Source organism: Cyprinus carpio, chromosome B23 (assembly GCF_018340385.1).
Source record: "Cyprinus carpio isolate SPL01 chromosome B23, ASM1834038v1, whole genome shotgun sequence".
Lineage (NCBI taxonomy): Eukaryota > Metazoa > Chordata > Actinopteri > Cypriniformes > Cyprinidae > Cyprinus > Cyprinus carpio.
In genome coordinates, this window is record NC_056619.1 from 16,558,143 (window position 1) to 16,578,200 (window position 20,058).

Here is a 20,058-nt window from a genome sequence, read left to right on the forward strand (position 1 = left end):
TATTATAGTGTGGTATGGTATGTTTACTACATGCTATTTACTGTTCTGAGTGTCATTCCAGATGATGGAAGCAGAGATGCCTGTGGATCCTGATGCCTACGAAGGAAATGGGCCTTTGTTTGAAATTTGGCTGGTAGGAAGGCAGAATTTAAATTTTTTTTGTTAGCATAATACTGTTAAAATATTAATTTTCAGAATGAGAATTCTTGATAAAATGCACAACGCGTTTTCTCTTTAGTCGAGTTTATAAAAGTGGTGAAGTAGCGCCCTCTGTTGAGCATCTCAGAGCAGCGCACCAAACTGTTTTTAGGTGCAGTGCCGTTTCTGCTCCAGATTTCTTTTCATAAATTTACCTTTAAAAAATCTGTCCATAAACATACTTAATAAATTGAACCAATTCCATCATTATTACCCAGAAAAAAAATATAATTTGCTTTTGCATACTTTGTAATAATATGCAACAACAATAGTGGGGCATGTTGTCACAATAGGAACCCATCATCTAGGGCATTACAGACACATTTAACGAAGAAGAAAATATAAAACAGAATATACAAAGATATAAAACCCCTACTAAATATACTTCTATGTAATATCATTCAAATTTGTATTATTCTTTCGGTAATGACTTTTTTTCCAAGCACAAAAAATCCCTTTAGTTAGCAATTATTACTAATATCAAGGTTTTCTTAAGGAGTTTGTTATAAAACATGCTCAAATCGTAATTTTACAGTGTAGGTCATTCTGAAAAAAATGCCTTTTGTCTGACAAGCATGACAGCTGCAATTCCTGGCAGGTCGTAGCTAGTTCATATTTACAGAACACTATCATATTGTCATTTACAGAGATAAGCAGACTACCTTGAGAAGCTGAACTTGATTAAAACCCAACACAGTGTAACAGAACAGAATCCCTTTATTCAAGTATGAAAATGTAAAGCACAATTTAATTGTAGCATACAATTCAATATGTAATACAAATCAACATAACTATAAAGGCAAATTATTTAATTTGAACAATCAGTCATCTGAAGAGGTCTATTTCATAAATCTGATTTTGAAGTGCATAGAATTTTGCATGACAGAAACACTTAAGTCCTACAAATCCTGATTGAATTGGTCCTTCATAACATAAAGGTGAGAGTAAGAGAATATGGTAGCAAAACAAAACACAAATCTGATACTATTTTCTGTTAAGTGATACTGTAAAACATAAGCAACCTCTAACAACACACACAAAAAAAACATAACACAAAGTAAATGTTTTGGTTTGTGCAAAACAATTTGAGACCTGATCAACGCTTTTGAAATTATGATGCATTTTGCGTAAAGCTGAAAGACTGCTATAAGGTTAATGCTTCATATTGATCAAACACTGTTGAACCAATATCAACAAGTAATGAGTACCGTTAGTTATAACAGGCTGTGACCTTTAGCAGAAGGCACAATAACATTTCAATGAGAGAAATACAAAACAAATTCGATAAATCTGCTTCATGGACCACAGCAGCCTAGCATACAGTATATTTAAGATATCTGGATGAATCTCACAAAACCTAGGTCATATCTCCCAACAAAATCAAAGGAAAAAAAAATAAAGTTAATACATTAGGCTTTTATTGTGGGTTTTGCATGGTATCATATATTATAAATGTATTTCAAAAATGTTATTTTTAGCTATTTCAAATGAAATGCAATTATTTAAATTAAGTCTTTAACTTGTGCTAAAAATAAAACAAATTAAGTGCATTACTGTTTTACCGTAAAATGTGTTATAGTAAAGAAAATTATAATTGAGAATAACAGATATAACAAAAAATAATTATTGAAATATGGAGGAAAATTTATCCCAATTGAATCATGAAAATATTATCAGAAAATAATGTTACATGAAAAAAATAAATAAAAAAAAATCTTAATACAATCTTAATAAAATTTCTCTTTTTTCTTTTTGATTTTGGGATTAAATGTGACCTGGACGTATTTTTGTGAGTCATTTGCTGTGTTACTGAATTATTTTCTACTTCAGCAAATTTTTTATGGACAATTTTCTTCAAAATAAACTGAGTGCTAGGCTTTGCTCCAAGTCTGAGGCATAAACATGATGGTTACAGCAAAGTTTAGAGCTATTACATTTTAGTTTGGTTTAAGTGGTTTAACGCCCTTTCGTTTTGACATCATTTTTTATATATATGTGACAGAAGTTTAAACTCAAAAAACAGCCTAAAAATACAAACTAGGGAAAACGGAACCCAATAAACATAAAGCAAAAAAAATATTACTTTTTATGCACATCATACTGAAATAAACGACAAAAACGAACATTATAAGTGATGAAAGCTAGGACAAACTGAAATCGAGCTTATAATCAGAAAAGCCCACAAATAACCTCTCTAGTTCCTGCACTCTGGAAGATCAGGCAGAATCCACTTTAAATTCTCATAATAAAAAGATTACCTCCATCACAAAGTGCCTCTTAGTGCTGATTACTAGAAAAAAAGGTTGTATGGGATTGTCCCAGCTGTACCCATTTAACTGTGCTATGCCATTTGTCTTACCATTAGCTGTTCTAAAGGATAGTTTGGATGGAACAAACTGAGTTAGAAGAGGAAGGCCAGCAGCCTAGTGATTCTAACCTGAAACAGGGTAGAGGAGGCTTGTACTGTAGACGAGGAATTGTGTACACCTTCATGACATTCACATTTTAGCAGTCCAGTGGGTATCTTAAACTCAGCTGAGTACACTGAACAATCTGTCTCAGTAAAGTGCACCCCAGGTTTGTACCAAAGAAAATAGTGTATGTGAGAAACACTGCCTACACTCAAGTAAACTAAAGAACAAAGCTAAACATAAAGACTGAAATGAAACATTGTGAAACCGCGTCCTGATCAAATCAATGCTGCAGCAGATGACTGTGGCTTGACTCGACAGTGTGTTTGTGAAGAGACTGTGGTCAAGCGCACACGTTTGCCATCCTTTTGAAACTTCTCAAGTGCTCAACACAAATCAATCAGCTGTTATTCCTTTCTCTCGCAGTTCCTCTGTCACCCGAACAAGGTATGTAGGATCTGGATAACCAAAGCTGAAAAAAAGTAATATTAAGTTAAAGCGAAAGTTGAAGTTCAGCTAAATGTTTCTCTGGCCTTTTCATATAAAAATGTATTAAATAAATGTATAGAATAATGTATGAGTGTACGATACGAAAAGTTTAGAGTCAGTAAAATAATTTTGTTTTGTTTTTTTCAGCAAGGAAGCATTAAATTGATCAAAAGTGGCTGTACTATAGATTTCCATTTTAAATAAATTATGTGAACATTTGAACATTCTTTTCCATCAATAAAAAATGGCTTCCACAAAAATATTAAGCAGCACAACCGTTTTTAATACAGATGATAAGAAATGTTTCTAGGGCAACAAATCGAATGATTTCTGAAGCATCGTGTGACACTGCAGACTGGCTGCTGAAAATTCAGCTTTGCCATCTTAGCAATAAATGACATTTTAAAATGCATTCAAATACAAAACAGATATCTCAATTTGTAATTATATTTCACAGTATTACTGTTTTTACTGTATTTCTATCATGGAAGATTTTAGCATGGTAATGGATATGACATTGTTTATGTATTTGGTCTTGGTGGAATAGATCTGCAACGCTGCTATTGGTTATTGCTGTAGATTATTATTGCTGCTGCTGCAAACAAGTACAGGAACTGCTACTACATACGGTGATACAATGCTGTGAGTATTTAAGACACACTGTTGCTGCACAAATAGCATATAAAATAACCCGTAGCAGATCTATACAGGTGGAGCTGGGGAAGGAGGAGGGTTTCTCTGAATGCATGCTGCAAAATTCTCAAGTGGATGCTAACCAGTCATTTAAATGTAAAGCAGTAAACTCATTGGCTGCATATGCAACAAGAACCAATCAGTCTGTGCCAAGTCAGTTTACGCTGTAAATATCATCAATTACGTTAAGAACCAATCAGCCAGCTCCATCTAGAGTTTCATGAACAAACTTGCCATTTTTGATCAATTAATGTAATGGGATAACTCCAAATTTTGACTCTCACCCAAACCAACGGCTTTAAATTTTAACGTTTTATGCTCAAGTCAAAAAACAATTCCAGGGAAGAGATGCCTGTGGTATCACTGATTCCTCAGTTATAATTTAGCAAGCAACTATTAAACTGCATACCATCGTGGTCCGCCCCATATGGAGGTCTTGTGGTGAATATCATTCCAGGTAATAACATTATGCATGCCGGTGGTCATGGAGGTGCCTATGGTGAAGATGAGGCGCTGCTCAAAGGCCCGCCGCAGCATACGGAGGACACGGTTTCCCTCAGGGCTGTCTGGCAGGTATGCCACTCGGTCTGTGCCTGGATACCTCACCCCAGGGTTTGGATGCTCTCTGAAAGAATTTTAAAACATAACAGTGTGTGATTATAGATTCCGTGTGGAATTTTTATGCGGAATATAATGAAAGCTGTTCTGTGGTAATCTGAATGCAAAACACGCTGCTGTTATCTGCCTGTAAGCAGTACTTACCGCTTGCAAACCGGGAGGGAAACTGTAAATAATGCATATGCAGCCATAACCTTCATGGCCAGGCAACTCCAGGTCTGGGTCTCTTTCAACCATCATGGTCCCACTGGCCGGTTGGTTACCAATAAGCTGTCCATATACCAGCCTGCACACAGGACACGCTTTTTTGACCTGAAATGCCTGTTCTAAGCAGGACCGACAGAACGAGTGGCCACACTTGTCCAGAGTTGTCTTTTCCACGATTTCACCCATGCAGATAGAGCAAACGGTGCTCTCTTCTTCACGAGTGATGGCTAATTCGGCGCCGGTCCTTGCTGCGGCCTCATGTTGCATGGGTAAAACCATACAGGTGTCCATGTCTGCATTTTTCCTGTATTTCTGCTGTTGCCTCTGCGAGCGCCGTGGTTGAGGGGGAGGCGGAGGCAACAAGCTCCCTTCCCCGTCGGGTTCCATTGCCGTCATGCATGGTAACAGCGAACGTTTCCTTTTAGGAGCCGCTTCTTGTTTGGTCATCTCTTTCCGGGCACAACGGCATAAGTCTATGAAAGCTTTCCGTGTAACAGGAGAAACTGGCCCCTCCATCATTCCAGCCCTGGCCCTGCTGCTGCCCTCCACCGGGGAGAGCCGCACGGCACAGCAGCCACCACGCTCCCCGCGCCGGATGATGTCCGCACTCAGTCCCTGCTTGTCCTCGAAGTCGACCAACCAGGGTCGTCCTGCGGCTGCAAGGTAATCCCACACCGCCTGTGACACCAGCACCTCGTCACTGCCCTGCCCCGCTCGCACGCTCATCTCATCAGATGAAACTGTGAGGAAAAAAGATCCGTTTGCAAGAGTCAACATGAGGCCACCATGAACATTAAAAATTGCGCAATTATTTAGTATATTGCTTATCTTCTTGTGGTAAATATGCTACATTTGACACTATACCAAACCCCCAAAAAATAAATAAAAATAAAATTATTAGTTACTTGAATTTTTTGGAGTATTTTCAGACACACAGTGTAAAAAGTAAATAAAATATTTTTAATTAAAAGATTTATTATATGTAATCTAAATCTATCTATCTATCTATCTATCTATCTATCTATCTTTTTTAAAGAAAAGTGTATATTTTAGGTGACTGATTATTTCCTCAGATTTTTACCTTTTTAAATAACCATTTAGCTTTTTAAATCTTTTTAAATAGTTTTATGCAGTCTTAAGAATAGCATAATAATTCTACAAAGAAAATATTAATTATATATATTATATATAGCTAAATATATAATAAAATTAATACATATATAATCATATACACCACCAGTCCAAAGTTTTTAAACAGTAAGATTTTTAATGTTTTTTTTTTATAATTTTCTGCTCAACAAGCTCACATTTATTTGATCCAAGATACAGCAAAAGCAGTTATATTGTGAAATATTTTTACTATTTAAAATAACTGCTTTGTATTTGAGTGTACTTTAAAATTTAATTTATTCCTGAATCAAATGTAAATTTTCCGCATCATTACTCCAGTCTTCAGTGTCACATGATCCTTCAGGACTCATTCTAATATGCAGATTTGCTGAAGGTTTTTTATTATTATTATTATTATTATTATTATTATTATCATCAATATTTAAAACAGTTGAGTAATTTTTTTTCAGGATTCTTTGATGAATAGAAAGATCCAAAAATCAGCATTTATTGAGTGGTGGTGGGGGGGATGAAATTAGAAATTAGCAAGGTTGGTTTAAATTGATCAAAAGTAATGATAAAGACATTTATAATGTTACAAAAGATTTCTTTCAGATAAATGCTGTTCTTCTGAACTTTTATTTTGTTTCTATTTATTAATTTTTAAATCATTTTATGTGGTTTTCCAATTAATATGAGGTCTTAAGAACTGGGTAATAATTATACAAAAAATAATTCAAAATGCTGATTAAACTAGTTTTAGATTAAATATAGCATGTCACACTACAGGACACTGCTGTGGTTGATTGGTGTATATTAACATATTAACTAACCAATTCCAGTAATGGTAAACCTTTAACCTTATTACAATTTTTTTGATTAAATATTAGCTTGCGCTTGTTATCAGTTCACACTTTTCATGTCAGGAGAAACATACGATGAATAATGTGTAATGAGTCAACCCTGCATAAATTCACAATACTTCACACCTGACAAGAGCTGCAGGGTGGCATGCAAATTCTTCTCAGCCAGATCTTACGAGCTCCTTGCGCTTAATCTCTTATAAAAAGGATTATATTATTAGGTTTAATCATCATAATGCCATTTAGCCTTTCACAATCCAATCGATTTGTGGCTGTGCAGCAGAAGGGTGGAATATTCTAGACAATGAAGTTTCTTGCATGAATAGGCTGTGCTGAGTATTGCTCGTTCAACACCAACAGGCAGCTGTGCAGAATCACATCAGCTGCTCTGAAATGTGTTCACTGTATAAACAAAGGATCGTCCTGTGTTGCTCTACCTGCTCATGAATGTCACTTGATGCTTGCAGTGATTACGTTATTGAAGCTAAATTACCTTGTGATCCCATAAATTCTCGTTAATTGCAGTAACAGGCCTATTTCCCTGTTTTAGAGAAAATAAATATACAAGTTAGATCAAGACATTGTTTATTTTGCGGATTGTCCAGCAACCTGACAGATGAAGAAAAGGGTGGCAGTTGCCTTAACCTAAGCATTTGCTAAAATTAAAAACAATAATGTAAACACACATTGGGATGAAGCCTATTGTGTTCGTGTAATAAATGAATTCACCTTCTGTAGTGACTTTGCCGGAAGAGATGAATGTAAAGGGAACCTACTGCAACTGGAGAATGCCTTCCTCCACTCGACGAAGAAGTCAACAGACGACCGCTGCATTGAACGTGATTTAAAACTACGACAATCCTGGCGAATTAATGCTTGGGATATCCTATTCAAGTTCGGATGACACTTTGCTCGATCAACACACGGGCTCAGTCTCTTTGTGGTTTTCCAATTCCCCGTCCTTGGCCACAGGAAGACAACAAGCATACAAAGAACATCGTTGACTGTCACGACGAAACTGTTTCGCCTTGAGCTCCTTCGCGACACTCACTCGGCGTCTCTATGTCATATTTCGTTATCAAGTAGTTCGCTTTTAGTAATTACAGTGAAAAATCCCCTGAATACAAGATAATGTAGGCAGGAAGTTCGTCATTCTAGTCTGTTGGCTGAGCCGGATTAGAGATTACGGGATGTGACCACTGTGTGGCGCTCTTTTAAGACCACATCATAAAACATCTTGTAATTTTATTGTCTGACTTTGTGTTTTTATTTATTTATTTATTTATTTATTTATTAACCCTGTCTGTATAAATTAACGGGAGAGACAGATATTTTAAATTGTTAATAATTATTAGTTATTATTTATTATTTTTTTTGTTTTTTATTATTATTATTTTTTTTTTTTTTGTTTTTTTTGATGACACTTTTTTGTGTATTTTGACAATATTGTATGCAAATCATCATTCCAATAAAGACTTGATAGATAGATAGATAGATAGATAGATTTAATTAAATAATTTGCAATTATCACTTTAACATTACTACCATTTATTATTATTATTATTATTATTTCTTTCTTTTGTCTTTAATCATTTAATTTATTTATTTACTTCACCTTCTTTATTTTCAGTACTATGCTTTGGCCAAATTGTAATTGTTGAGAAACTTGACGAAGTTTAATTTTGACTCTAGATAAGATAAAAGTAACGAAAAGAAAAGATAATACAAGAAGAAAAACAAGTTTATTATATATCATATTATTATAAATACGTATGATTCCTGCATCAGCTGACATCTTTGCAACCTATAACAGTCGAGTCGTAGGGAGGTTTGCGTTACTATGGAGACGCATTGGCTCAGAGTATGGAAGGCCATAAGGGTCAAAACACGTGAATTTTAACACGTCAACATGTTAAATATGCGTATTTCACGCGTATTTCACAAGTATTTCACACGTTAAACACATGTTGTTTGCACGTGAAAAATCAGCGCATTAAATATCTGTATTCAACATGTATATAACGTGTTAAATACGCATTAAAATCAGTTTGAATGGTTCAATAACATTGGCTGCTGAAGACTTGGGTCAAACCATTTCAGTGAGCTTAGGGGGGTGTACCATCCATTGACTAGGCTACTACCATTTAACATGTCTTTTTTTGTATAGCCTATATAAATAATATTTTATATAATATACAGTTTTATGAAAAATTATATAAAAATAAAATCGCCTCGTTTTTCTACATTCAATACCTATTTATAAATAAACACATTAGAGGACATTCTAGCTTTAACAGTGATCAAACTTAAGTTAGCATTAAAGCATTAACATTTGTGTGGGATAATCAGTTACAGTGGCGGTATGGAGGTAAACAAAAAATGGTTATAGAGTTAAAATACAGTTTCAGACCAGCTCCAACACACCTGATCCAGCTAATCAAGCTCTTCAGGACAGTGGCCCGCCAGGAACTGAGTTTGACATCCCTGCCCTATAAAGTCATAAAAACTGCACATACGTTGCAATCATTCACAGCTCTAAAACAATATAAGGCTGGTTTTGTGAATAGAAAGTCTGTTGTACTGTAGTTCTATTGTACATGTGAGCTTTCAGTGACATCAATTTTGATTTTGAATATAAATAAATGTAACACACTGACCTACTATACATTTTATCATGCAGATGATTTGTATGAATGTATAATCAAAAGCTTGGATGTCAACTGGGCTGGCTCAGTCAGAGTCTGTGTTTTGTCAGTGCTTGAGGAAGGTAAAGTAAGTGGGGAACTAAAAAAATGAGCTAGCATAAATAACACAGACTCATTTGAGTAAACTCCTGGTTAGGTTTGAAACCCACCACCCCCTCAACAAGGCCAACACTGAGTTGTTACACTGAGGGGGTTGAATTATATTTTCCCTTGAGCTGCTGCTAATAGCACTGAGTTGTTGCAGGGGTTTGGTTAATACCTTTAAGGTCAAAGTTGACAGAGAAAGTTCATGAGCTGCTTCATGGCATTAACAAATCCTGACTGCATTGGTTTGGTTTTGTCAACTCAAAACTTTCCCTGTAACCCTGAGTTTGTTTAGCTACCTTCATGGAATAGGTCCTTAGGCAGTTTGCAGTACAATTAGTCTTCTGTTCTGGCGTTTTAGTACTTTCAGTAAGCCAATTAAGTCTGTCACATTGCTAAAAACAGCTACTTAGTATTTTTATGTTTATAGTTATTTTGTTTTAGTATTTTTATTATGTTATTTAGTTTTGTCACATTGCTAAAAACAGCTACTTAGCAAAAAGTTCATGAAGTGCTTTAAAAAATTAACTCATCATTTCACAGAATTTCAGGTGGTGTATCTCAATTACTAGGACTTTAGTACAGTAATACTTATGGCTATCTGGAAGGCAATAGTTCAAGTTTACATCATTTCACAGAGTCTTTCAGGCATGACCTGCTAGGTAAAAGCTTTCAAAGTAATATTGAAATTATATTTATACTTCAAGTTCTTTACAATGTGGACAACCTGAGTAAATTTTTAAGCTTTTAAATTAACTTTGGGAAGTTTGATACAAGTGATTTCTAAACGATTATACTTCTGTTTTAACTTAAATACTAAGCCATTTAAAGTGCATACCCTGTGCCTAGCTAATTACTAGTTAGTTAAAGTATGAAGTGCATAACTGCTATCACAGAACAATGGAACAAAGAGGGGAATCTTAATAAGCCAAACCTTAACCTGCTGCTGAGTAAAATATCTTGAAATTCTTATATAAAGTCTTAAATACCATATTTAAATACTTCAAGCCTTTAAATTAATATAAATGGATAACATCACCTGTGTATCTAATTACTGTTTGTCAGTTGAGTGCATAATCTCTGAACGAAAAGAGGTATCAATAAGCACCACCTGCTGGCAATAGCTGTAAATGTAAGCACAATAAAAGCTCACATTGTTTTACAAAGACAGATCTGGATTACAATGGTATGTATCTTAAACCTGCATTGATTGCTTACCTCATCTGTAACTGATTTCCCCACACAAATGTTAATGCTAACTTAAATTTGATCACTGTTAAAGCTAGAATTTCCACTAATGTGTTTATTTATAAAAAGGCATGAGTGTAGAAAAACGAGGCAATTTTTTAAATAATTTTTTTCATAAAACTGAAATTTAAATATATTATTTATATAGGCTACACAAAAAAGGACAAAGTAAATAGGCTGAATAAGCTGATCTATAGCATGTTAAATGGTAGTAGCCTAGTCAATGAATGGGACACCCCCCTAAGCTCACAGAAATGGTTTGACCCAAGACTTCAACGGCCAATGACACTGACCCATTCAAACTGATTTTTAAAGGCTGATTTATACTTCTGCATCAGAAATACACCGTAGCCTCTACGCCATAGGCTGTGCGTCAGTTTTCATTTATAATTCTGCGTCGGTGTCCACTTCGATGCACAGTACACATGCAAACCACTAGTCTGCAGTGTCCACGGGCATGTTGCTTGTGTAACCCGCAGTACCATGACAAAAGCCGAAGAAGAAACAGCTTGTCGGAGAAGCATCAGCCATGACTAGGGCAAATAAATATCAAAGACCAGATATTTTATTTAAAACTACAAAAAAAAGAGACGTCAATGGAACAGCAGAAGATGGCATTCTTTCAATATCCACAAGGACTTGTAACGTACCATGGCAGAACAACTGTTTGACGCAAACAACAAAGTGATGTAATGCTATGTTTTACATTAAATGATAAGACACTTGTTCTTTGCTTGGTTTTATTTTAAATAAGAAGGTGTAACATTAAAATATATTAAAGTGCAAAAAACACACACAAAACTCAAATACATATGGAGGGAGGGGTACGAGCAGACCAATCACAGCGCTTGGAGTCTGTGTTGATTTGACGCTGTGACATTTTTGAAGAGGTGCATGTCATGCTATGCCGTAGCCTGCACGTTCTATGCACAACCTACCACTTAGTTTCTACGCAGAAGTATAAATCATCCTTAAGGCGTATTTCACGTGTATTTAACACGTATTTGACACGTTATATACGTATTTACCACAGTGATTTTTTTATGCTCAAACAACGTGTATTTAACGCGTTGTTGACGTGTTAAAAATCACTGTTTTGGCCCGTTTGGCCTTCCATATCAGAGCGCGCGCGTGGCCCGGACTCGGAGCGCGCAGCAGAAGTCGCTAGAAACGTTGAGATGATGCGTCACTGCGCGCGGTGCCAGTGAGTAGACACGCGCGGATCCTTTGCAGGTTGACAGAGCGGAGCATAAACAGCTAGCTTCCGTCTTTATGCATTCCCTTTGATCTGACAGCACAATTTCCAAACACTACCGCAGGCGAGAGGACGCGAGTGGCAACGCAGATTTGGGTGAAAACTGAAAGAAGCTATCGACATGTGAGTTTGGCCGGCAGTGGTTAAGGATGCACTAACTTATTAGCTAGTTAGCAAGTGTGTTCATAACCTCTATCAGGCAAACATCAGATTTTCTCACGTAAGGCTGTTATTAGACATGGACATTAAGGAGAATACTAGTCATTCTCAGGAAGACCGTTTCAAATAAAAAAAAAAAAATCGTAATCGGAGGTGAAAATAGCGCACATTGTTCCCACAGCAGAGCTTAGCTTTAGCAGCTAAATAGTTTAGGCCTGTAGTTACTGCACAGCTAACATCAGAGCTGCTGCTCAGTTTACTATTAACGTTACATGATTATTTTTATTTAAGCTGCATTACCGTAAAATGTACTTGATATTTTTACGACCTTGATTAACCCTTATACAGATCAGGACATGCAGGGTGTTCCCTGCTGGAAAAAAAATACACATTCTTAATCCAGCCTAAGTTTGCTGGTTTAAGGTGGTCTTAAAACCTGGTCATGCTAGTCTTTCAAGCTGGTGCTCAGTTGGGTGGCCAGTTGTTCAGCTGAAGAGTCTTCGTTTGCTGTCCAGGCCTAATCAGGCTGGAATGTTGGATGGTTTTAAAAGGGTTTGGGATACTGTTCATCATACTGTGTGACCACCCAGCCTTCAGTATAAACCAGCTGAGCATCAGCTTGTCTAGCCATAGAAAACATTTTAATCCAACTTAAAATTGCTGATGTAACTTAGTTTAAGATTGCCGCAGAAATTAATCATTATGATTAGAATTTCAACATAGCCAGCTTGACATATTAACCATCATTTATCGCTCCTTAAATAAAAATGCACTTATTTGCAGGGAATATACATTACCATTCAAAAGTCTGGTATCTAAAATTTTTTTTTTTTTAAACAAATCACTTTATTATGCAAGGATGCATGAAATTGATAGAAAGTGACTTTAAAGACATAATGCTCTGAAAGATATTTCAGCTAATTAAAATTTTGAATTAGGATTTGTATGGGTTTCGGTTTGCAGAAGAGCTTTTTTTTTTTTTTTATAAATAATTAGAAATGTTTCTTGAACAGCAAATCGGAATATTGGAATGATTTCTGTATGATCATAAGACACTGAAGACTGGAGTAATGGCTGCTGAATTGAACAGCAAATCCATCACAGGAATAAATCGCATTTTAAAAAATAATAAAATAGAAAACAGTTATTTTAAATACTAATAATATTTCACAATATTTCTGTTTTACTGTACGTATGATCAAATAAATGTAGTCTTGGTGAGCATAAAGACTCCTTTCAAAAACATTAATATCTTACCAAACATTTGAAGGTAGTTTATGTCCTAGGTGTGCCAGGTATTACACTAGTAGGCAAGTATGTAGGGGCTTGGCTACTGCTAGCATATCCCTACAATCCTTAGCCAGTGGTCATGCATTTAAAATGCAGTACATGATTGAATATTAATTATTACTCAATCACTTCCTTATTGCTAGGGCTTGGTTATGCCATTGTGATTATTATAGTGGTGAAGCCCTAAGTAGATTGCTAAGAGGCCATGCATGAGTCTGCCAATCGATGCAGACTGGTTGCCATGGTAACGTCATTGTTGCTCCGCCCCTGCCAAGACCTCCAGCTCGCACATCTTAATTTAGAGCTGCACTTTTAGTGTGGAGTTTGCCTTTTTAAAAATGCACTTAGCTGGTTGCTTAGTTCGCCATGTACCCCATTAGAACTAAATGCTTTTTTTGTTTAAATGTTTTATTGAAGTCTAGTTTGATGTTCTGCATGTTTTTCTAATATTTTAATTCCATTCGTTTTGCAGGCAGCCAGCAACTGCCAAGTGGTATGACAGACGGGAGGCTGTCTTCATTGAATTCTGTATAGAAGACAGCAAAGATGTCCAAGTTAAATTTGACAAAACAAAGCTTGACTTCAGGTACATTTTATTTCAATCATTGTTAAAAGTGTGTTTATAATCTGCTGCAAAATTCAGTTGTTATTAAATTGTCATTTCAATTGTCATTGTCAAAATATCATTATTCTGTGTACTGCCATGAACTAATTTTTAATATATGTATTATTGAAGTGTTTGATGCTATAATGTTAATGCTTGACTCTTAAAATAAAATATAGAACTATAGTAGTTCTTTCTGAATATGCTATATTTTTTTGCTTTAGTTGCGTTGGAGGAACAGATAACATGAAACACCATAATGAAGTAGAACTATTTGAGTCCATTGACCCAAATGTAAGTACACCACCTGATGGTTTCTGTTCTAATTCAGGTTGCATGAGCTCAATCTGCATGGCTCATGTATTATTGCGTGTCACAGAGAACGCTGTTATTCTTTTGCAGGAGTCTAAACACAAACGCACAGACAGGTCTGTGTTTTGCTGTCTAAAAAAAGCAGAACCTGGCAAGTCTTGGCCAAGGTTAACAAAAGATAAAGCAAAGGTCAGTGTTTGGTCTGTTTAAATGATTAAAATGTACCTTCATTTAGTAATAAGATCACATGTTAATTAATGTTTCTCAATGTACAGCTTAATTGGCTCAGTGTTGACTTCAATAACTGGAAGGACTGGGAGGATGACTCAGATGAAGACTTGTCCAGTTTTGACCGTTTTTCAGAGGTTTGTGTCTATATATATATATATATATATATATATATATATATATATATATATATATATATATATATATATATATATATATATATATATATATACATATATATACAGGTCCTTCTCAAAAAATTAGCATATTGTGAAAAAGTTCATTATTTTCCATAATGTAATGATAAAAATTTAACTTTCATATATTTTAGATTCATTGCACACCAACTGAAATATTTCAGGTCTTTTATTGTTTTAATACTGATGATTTTGGCATGCAGCTCCTGAAAACCCAAAATTCCTATCTCAAAAAATTTGCATATCATGAAAAGGTTCTCTAAACGAGCTATTAACCTAATCATCTGAATCAACTAATTAATCTCAAAAAATTTGCATTCCTGAGGCTTTTTAAAAACTCCCAGCCTGGTTCATTACTCAAAACCGCAATCATGGGTAAGACTGCCGACCTGACTGCTGTCCAGAAGGCCATCATTGACACCCTCAAGCGAGAGGGTAAGACACAGAAAGAAATTTCTGAACGAATAGGCTGTTCCCAGAGTGCTGTATCAAGGCACCTCAGTGGGAAGCCTGTGGGAAGGAAAAAAGTGTGGCAAAAAACGCTGCACAACGAGAAGAGGTGACCGGACCCTGAGGAAGATCGTGGAGAAGGGACCGATTCCAGACCTTGGGGGACCTGCAGAAGCAGTGGATTGAGTCTGGAGTAGAAACATCAAGAGCCACCGTGCACAGGCGTGTGCTTTTGAACCAGAAAAACAGCAGCAGAAGCGCCTGACCTGGGCTACAGAGAAGCAGCACTGGACTGTTGCTCAGTGGTCCAAAGTACTTTTTTCAGATGAAAGCAAATTTTGCATGTCATTCGGAAATCAAGGTGCCAGAGTCTGGAGGAAGACTGGGGAGAAGGAAATGCCAAAATGCCTGAAGTCCAGTGTCAAGTACCCACAGTCAGTGATGGTCTGGGGTGCCATGTCAGCTGCTGGTGTTGGTCCACTGTGTTTTTATCAAGGGCAGGGTCAATGCAGCTAGCTATCAGGAGATTTTGGAGCACTTCATGCTTCCATCTGCTGAAAAGCTTTATGGAGATGAAGATTTCGTTTTTCAGCACGACCTGGCACCTGCTCACAGTGCCAAAACCACTGGTAAATGGTTTACTGACCATGGTATTACTGTGCTCAATTGGCCTGCCAACTCTCCTGACCTGAACCCCACAGAGAATCTGTGGGATATTGTGAAGAGAAAGTTGAGAAACTCAAGACCCAACACTCTGGGTGAGCTTAAGGCCGCTATCGAAGCATCCTGGGCCTCCATAACACCTCAGCAGTGCCACAGGCTGATTGCCTCCATGCCACGCCGCATTGAAGCAGTCATTTCTGCAAAAGGATTCCCGACCAAGTATTGAGTGCATAACTGAACATAATTATTTGAAGGTTGACCTTTTTTGTATTAAAAAACACTTTTCTTTTATTGGTCGGATGAAATATGCTAATTTTTTGAGATAGGAATTTTGGGTTTTCATGAGCTGTATGCCATAATCATCAGTATTAAAACAATAAAAGACCTGAAATATTCAGTTGGTGTGCAATGAATCTAAAATATATGAAAGTTTAATTTTTATCATTACATTATGGAAAATAATGAACTTTTTCACAATATGCAAATTTTTTGAGAAGGACCTGTATATGTTTTTATCATTATGTGTATATATATATATATATATATATATATATTATATATATATATATATATATATATATATATATATATATATATATATATTAATAATATAGATATTCTTTGAATTTTGTGAAGGGAAAATAAATAATACTAATAATAATGTTTTTATTTGATTGTTTTCTTATAGATGATGAACAACATGGGTGGGGAAGATGACCTACCAGATGTGGATGGTGCAGATGATGTAAGAGAATTATTCAAGCCATAATGTTGTTAAACTGGCCAAAAATATATAGTTATTTTTGCCATATTATCAGCTCATTAGGCATCCCTTTATTTAACTACATTCATTAGTTATTTATTAGTTAATAGACTAATAAATGCTGTGCTAAAATGTTTTTATCTCATTCCAGGAGGAGTCTGCAGATAGTGATGATGAAAGTGCGTATTCTTAAATTATCTGTCCTCTGTGTGACGTTTGTTTGTTCATTGTATTATTTTGAAAATCAATACATATGAACAATATATATGTTAGCTGTTATAATGTTATGTAGTATTAATGAACCGTATTTAAAAAAAAAAAAAAAAAAACTTGACCTGTTTGTTTAAAAACAAAAAAAAAATACATGTAATTAAAATATAAAAATATTTATTCATTCATTTACTATAAATTTTTTCCCCCCAGAAATGCCAGACCTTGAGTAAAGGAAGAGCTACCGTCATGCAGAAGAGAGCAAGAATATTCACTTAACGCTTAAATGAAAAGAGAGACTAAGTTTGAGTTGGTAGCCATTTAAAAACTGCATCGTTTTTGAAACTGTTTTTCAAGGTCTTTCTGCAGAAAGTCACAAGGGATGAATTTTTACTGTTGTGTTGATGGCAAAGTCAGCCCCTTGACAATACACTCTTTACTTTTCTGTTCTGCATGGACAATTACGAGCTCTCAATGATGTATTGTGGACACCATTTATGCTCAGTTTACTCAATGGCTTTTACAGTCTTGGGCTCTTCCCTCAGTGTCAGTGAGGTTATTGCATCATGTAACGTATACATTGTAATTTGTAGTAATGGAAAAAGGACATGGATGACTTTATCAACATATTCTGCCCTCTCCCTCTCATTCAAACTGTAAATTTTATTTAATTCTATTCTTTTGTTTGTTTGTGTTGAGGTTCCGATTTCCTCGTGTCTGAGCGAAGGAAGCATTGGCACATATGCTGCTTCATTGCAAATATCAGCCAAGATATTTGATTTTCACTAGTGCTGCATTTGAAATCAGAATGTCATATCCAAAGCCCTTGCACTGATTCATTGGTAAACCCATGTTTTATGTGTTTTAGCTGCAGTTTTGCCCCTTGGATAGGTTTATGTGTTAATCCAACATGTTCAAAGTACATAGTCCTGTCTGTACACGCCGCTTTATGAAATGATTTCAGGTTGGCAGTTAGTATTTGTTTTGTATCACACTTAGATGTGTAGCAGGCAATTGTACACCGGTTTCTTCCATATATGTAAAGAGAAGTGATTAAAAAAAGCATATGCCTCACAGTTGTACAGAACAAAGGGTAACTTATCAATAGATGACCAATTTGTGTTTGCACTCTTAATATCAGTGCAGGTGTGACTAAAAGATGAAAACCATGTTGTGACCTGTCAGTTCAGGTTTATACATTTCAGTTTGTTAAACGCAGTGAGGTTTTTGTCTACATATTTCTAATAAACTGTCTCTAAACAACACTTTGAATTCTTTGTCCTTTATTTGTACATCTGAATCAAAGATCATTTACAGTAGTGTGTGTTATTTCAGACAATATGTTTATGAAATTATTGGAAGCGGATTTATTTATTTCCTTTTTTTTTTTTTTTTTAATAAACCCTTTCTACACTTGGATAAGATTTAATTACAATTAAAAATTCTTACCCAGCTTTTCTATTTTACAATATAATGTTCTTACTGTTTCTCATAAAGCATGTATAATTACCCCAATTCTAGATATGAGATTGATCGTGAAAACTTAAAGCTGATATTGCATTATAAAATATAGATTTATCAAATCGATGACAGGACAACATCTGTCGGTGCGTACCTAAAAAAAAACGGCTGCAGAAATTCCGGAACATTCTGTCCTTTCTCATGTACAGAGAACAGTCCTTCCGCCACAAGATGACGCTGTAGTTCCAATTTCCGTATAAACATACCTGGCAAGAATGAATTAGACCTTTTTGAGTTTTCGAGAAGTGATACCGCGTTCGACGAGACAATGTCTGTTTAAAAGCTAAAATTCAGTTAAATGCCTCTTTGAAAAGAGTACTAGCCTCAGAATAATAATTTATATGATAACTTAAGGTTTGTGCAATTGAAATAATCATCACTTTTCACTGCTAGAATAATTCCTTACGAAAATTAGCTATGGTTTTATCATGTTACAGTGTATAACCAAGGTTTTTTTTTACTACCGTATTGACTACCATTTGTACAACCACAAATTTACAACAAATACCATAGTTACACTATGGTTAGTGTAGCAAAACCATGGTTAAATTGTGGTTCCAGCACCGATCTGCATAATATCATCCTGATGGTTTGAGGTCTGGGTTCTGATTGGACGAGTCTAATTCAGAAAGGTAAGGGTTCCACTGACCAGACTAGAGTCCAGAACAAGGGGTCCCTCAAAAAGTTTCATAAGTTCCTCAGAGAACTGCCCTTTTTTAAACCAGATTTATTGTTTTTCTGAGGATATGATATCTTGGAAGCTTCAAAAAGCAGCAATAAACCAGGTGCTTTGATGATACAGCTACTTAATACAGCAGGTGGAGTCACTCATAAGGATGGATGAATAGTGGAGGGACTGTATGTTTTGATCAACAGTTGCCTTGTGAGGCCTGGTATGTTTTAGGGGGGTTGAGTTCCCTGAGCTAGCATTTTGTTTAAGACAGTGGCAGTATGGGAGGTCGGCAAGGGTTGTGTTGGTGTCAGCAGTATGTGCTAGAGGTAATAGAAAAATCCTCATGCAAGCGGTTTTAAGCTATCTCTCCTGTACGACAAAAGGCGGCTTATGGACACATCAGCAGGCAATGGTGTGGAGTAATCCTGCACACAATGGACGTACACAAAGTTGGTTACTCTGAGCCGGCCTCGCAGAGTTTACCATGACTCGTAACTCAGCTAGAAACACCTGCTTCCAAAGCAAACGCCACTGGCCTGGTCGGTTATCTTGCCAAAAATGAAGCTGGATAGAGGCAATGACAGATATTTGATACCTAGTTTATTTAGGAGGTACCTCAACTTAAATTACCTTATTTAGGGTGAAGAATGTTTGCTGATTCAGGAATGATTGCAATTCAGTGTTGTTATTATCTGAGATTGTTTTTATGCCTAAAATTAATATAGAAAGTGTTAACACTTGCCTGATAATTCACACCTAAAATTCTTGACTAAACAAAGTTAGAGTGTGTTTTCCATGGCTTATCCTTCAGAGTAATTATCACGCTGCTATTTTGCAAAGGACCACTTATGCAGTAGTACTAATTGCATATAAAAGCTCCTATCATTTGAGACAACGGCCAAACCGCACCATAAAAATTTTTATCAAAGAAGGCAACAGAAACTGTTGCTGCCAGCATTTTGGTTCATCCCAAATGAAAGAGCAAAAAACACAAGCGAAGCAGTATTCTTTCACTAGTCTATAGCTCACCGTGATTGCCCAGAGAAGAGGCTCAGTGTTGCCCCCACCCCACTATCACCTCCTGCCTCCAAACATGGATTTTCCAGA

At 35.9% G+C, this 20,058-nt stretch overlaps 2 protein-coding genes across 2 annotated transcripts; one reads left to right on the plus strand and one right to left on the minus strand.

Annotated features, from left to right (window-relative positions):
* Positions 1-897: 897 nt before the first annotated feature.
* LOC109062562 (probable E3 ubiquitin-protein ligase DTX3) lies at positions 898-7,785 on the minus strand. The gene is made up of 5 exons (XM_042750385.1): positions 7,319-7,785; positions 7,083-7,130; positions 4,550-5,356; positions 4,201-4,414; positions 898-3,081 (listed from the first exon to the last, which is right to left on the minus strand). The coding sequence occupies exons 2-5, from the start codon at positions 7,093-7,095 to the stop codon at positions 3,006-3,008; spliced, it is 1,110 nt and encodes a 369-aa protein (XP_042606319.1). The 5' UTR covers positions 7,096-7,130; positions 7,319-7,785; the 3' UTR covers positions 898-3,005.
* A 3,985-nt stretch (positions 7,786-11,770) lies between these two features.
* LOC109062555 (prostaglandin E synthase 3-like) lies at positions 11,771-18,022 on the plus strand. Its single transcript, XM_042750507.1, has 8 exons — positions 11,771-12,004; positions 13,803-13,916; positions 14,159-14,228; positions 14,337-14,435; positions 14,522-14,611; positions 16,473-16,529; positions 16,699-16,726; positions 16,971-18,022. Coding segments are annotated over exons 1-8 (480 nt in total). The 5' UTR covers positions 11,771-12,002; the 3' UTR covers positions 16,991-18,022.
* The last annotated feature ends 2,036 nt before the right edge of the window (positions 18,023-20,058 follow it).

What these genes read in the sequence shown, in the direction of transcription:
- LOC109062562 (XM_042750385.1), bottom strand. An exon ending in TCCCGGTTTGCAAGCGGTAA is followed by an intron (nt 4,415 to 4,549) that starts GTACTGCTTACA and finishes ATTCTTTCAGAG; the next exon opens with AGCATCCAAACCCTGGGGTG. An exon ending in ATATGGGGCGGACCACGATG is followed by an intron (nt 3,082 to 4,200) that starts GTATGCAGTTTA and finishes ACTTTTTTTCAG; the next exon opens with CTTTGGTTATCCAGATCCTA.
- LOC109062555 (XM_042750507.1), top strand. An exon ending in TAACAAAAGATAAAGCAAAG is followed by an intron (nt 14,436 to 14,521) that starts GTCAGTGTTTGG and finishes CTCAATGTACAG; the next exon opens with CTTAATTGGCTCAGTGTTGA. An exon ending in GTTTTGACCGTTTTTCAGAG is followed by an intron (nt 14,612 to 16,472) that starts GTTTGTGTCTAT and finishes GTTTTCTTATAG; the next exon opens with ATGATGAACAACATGGGTGG.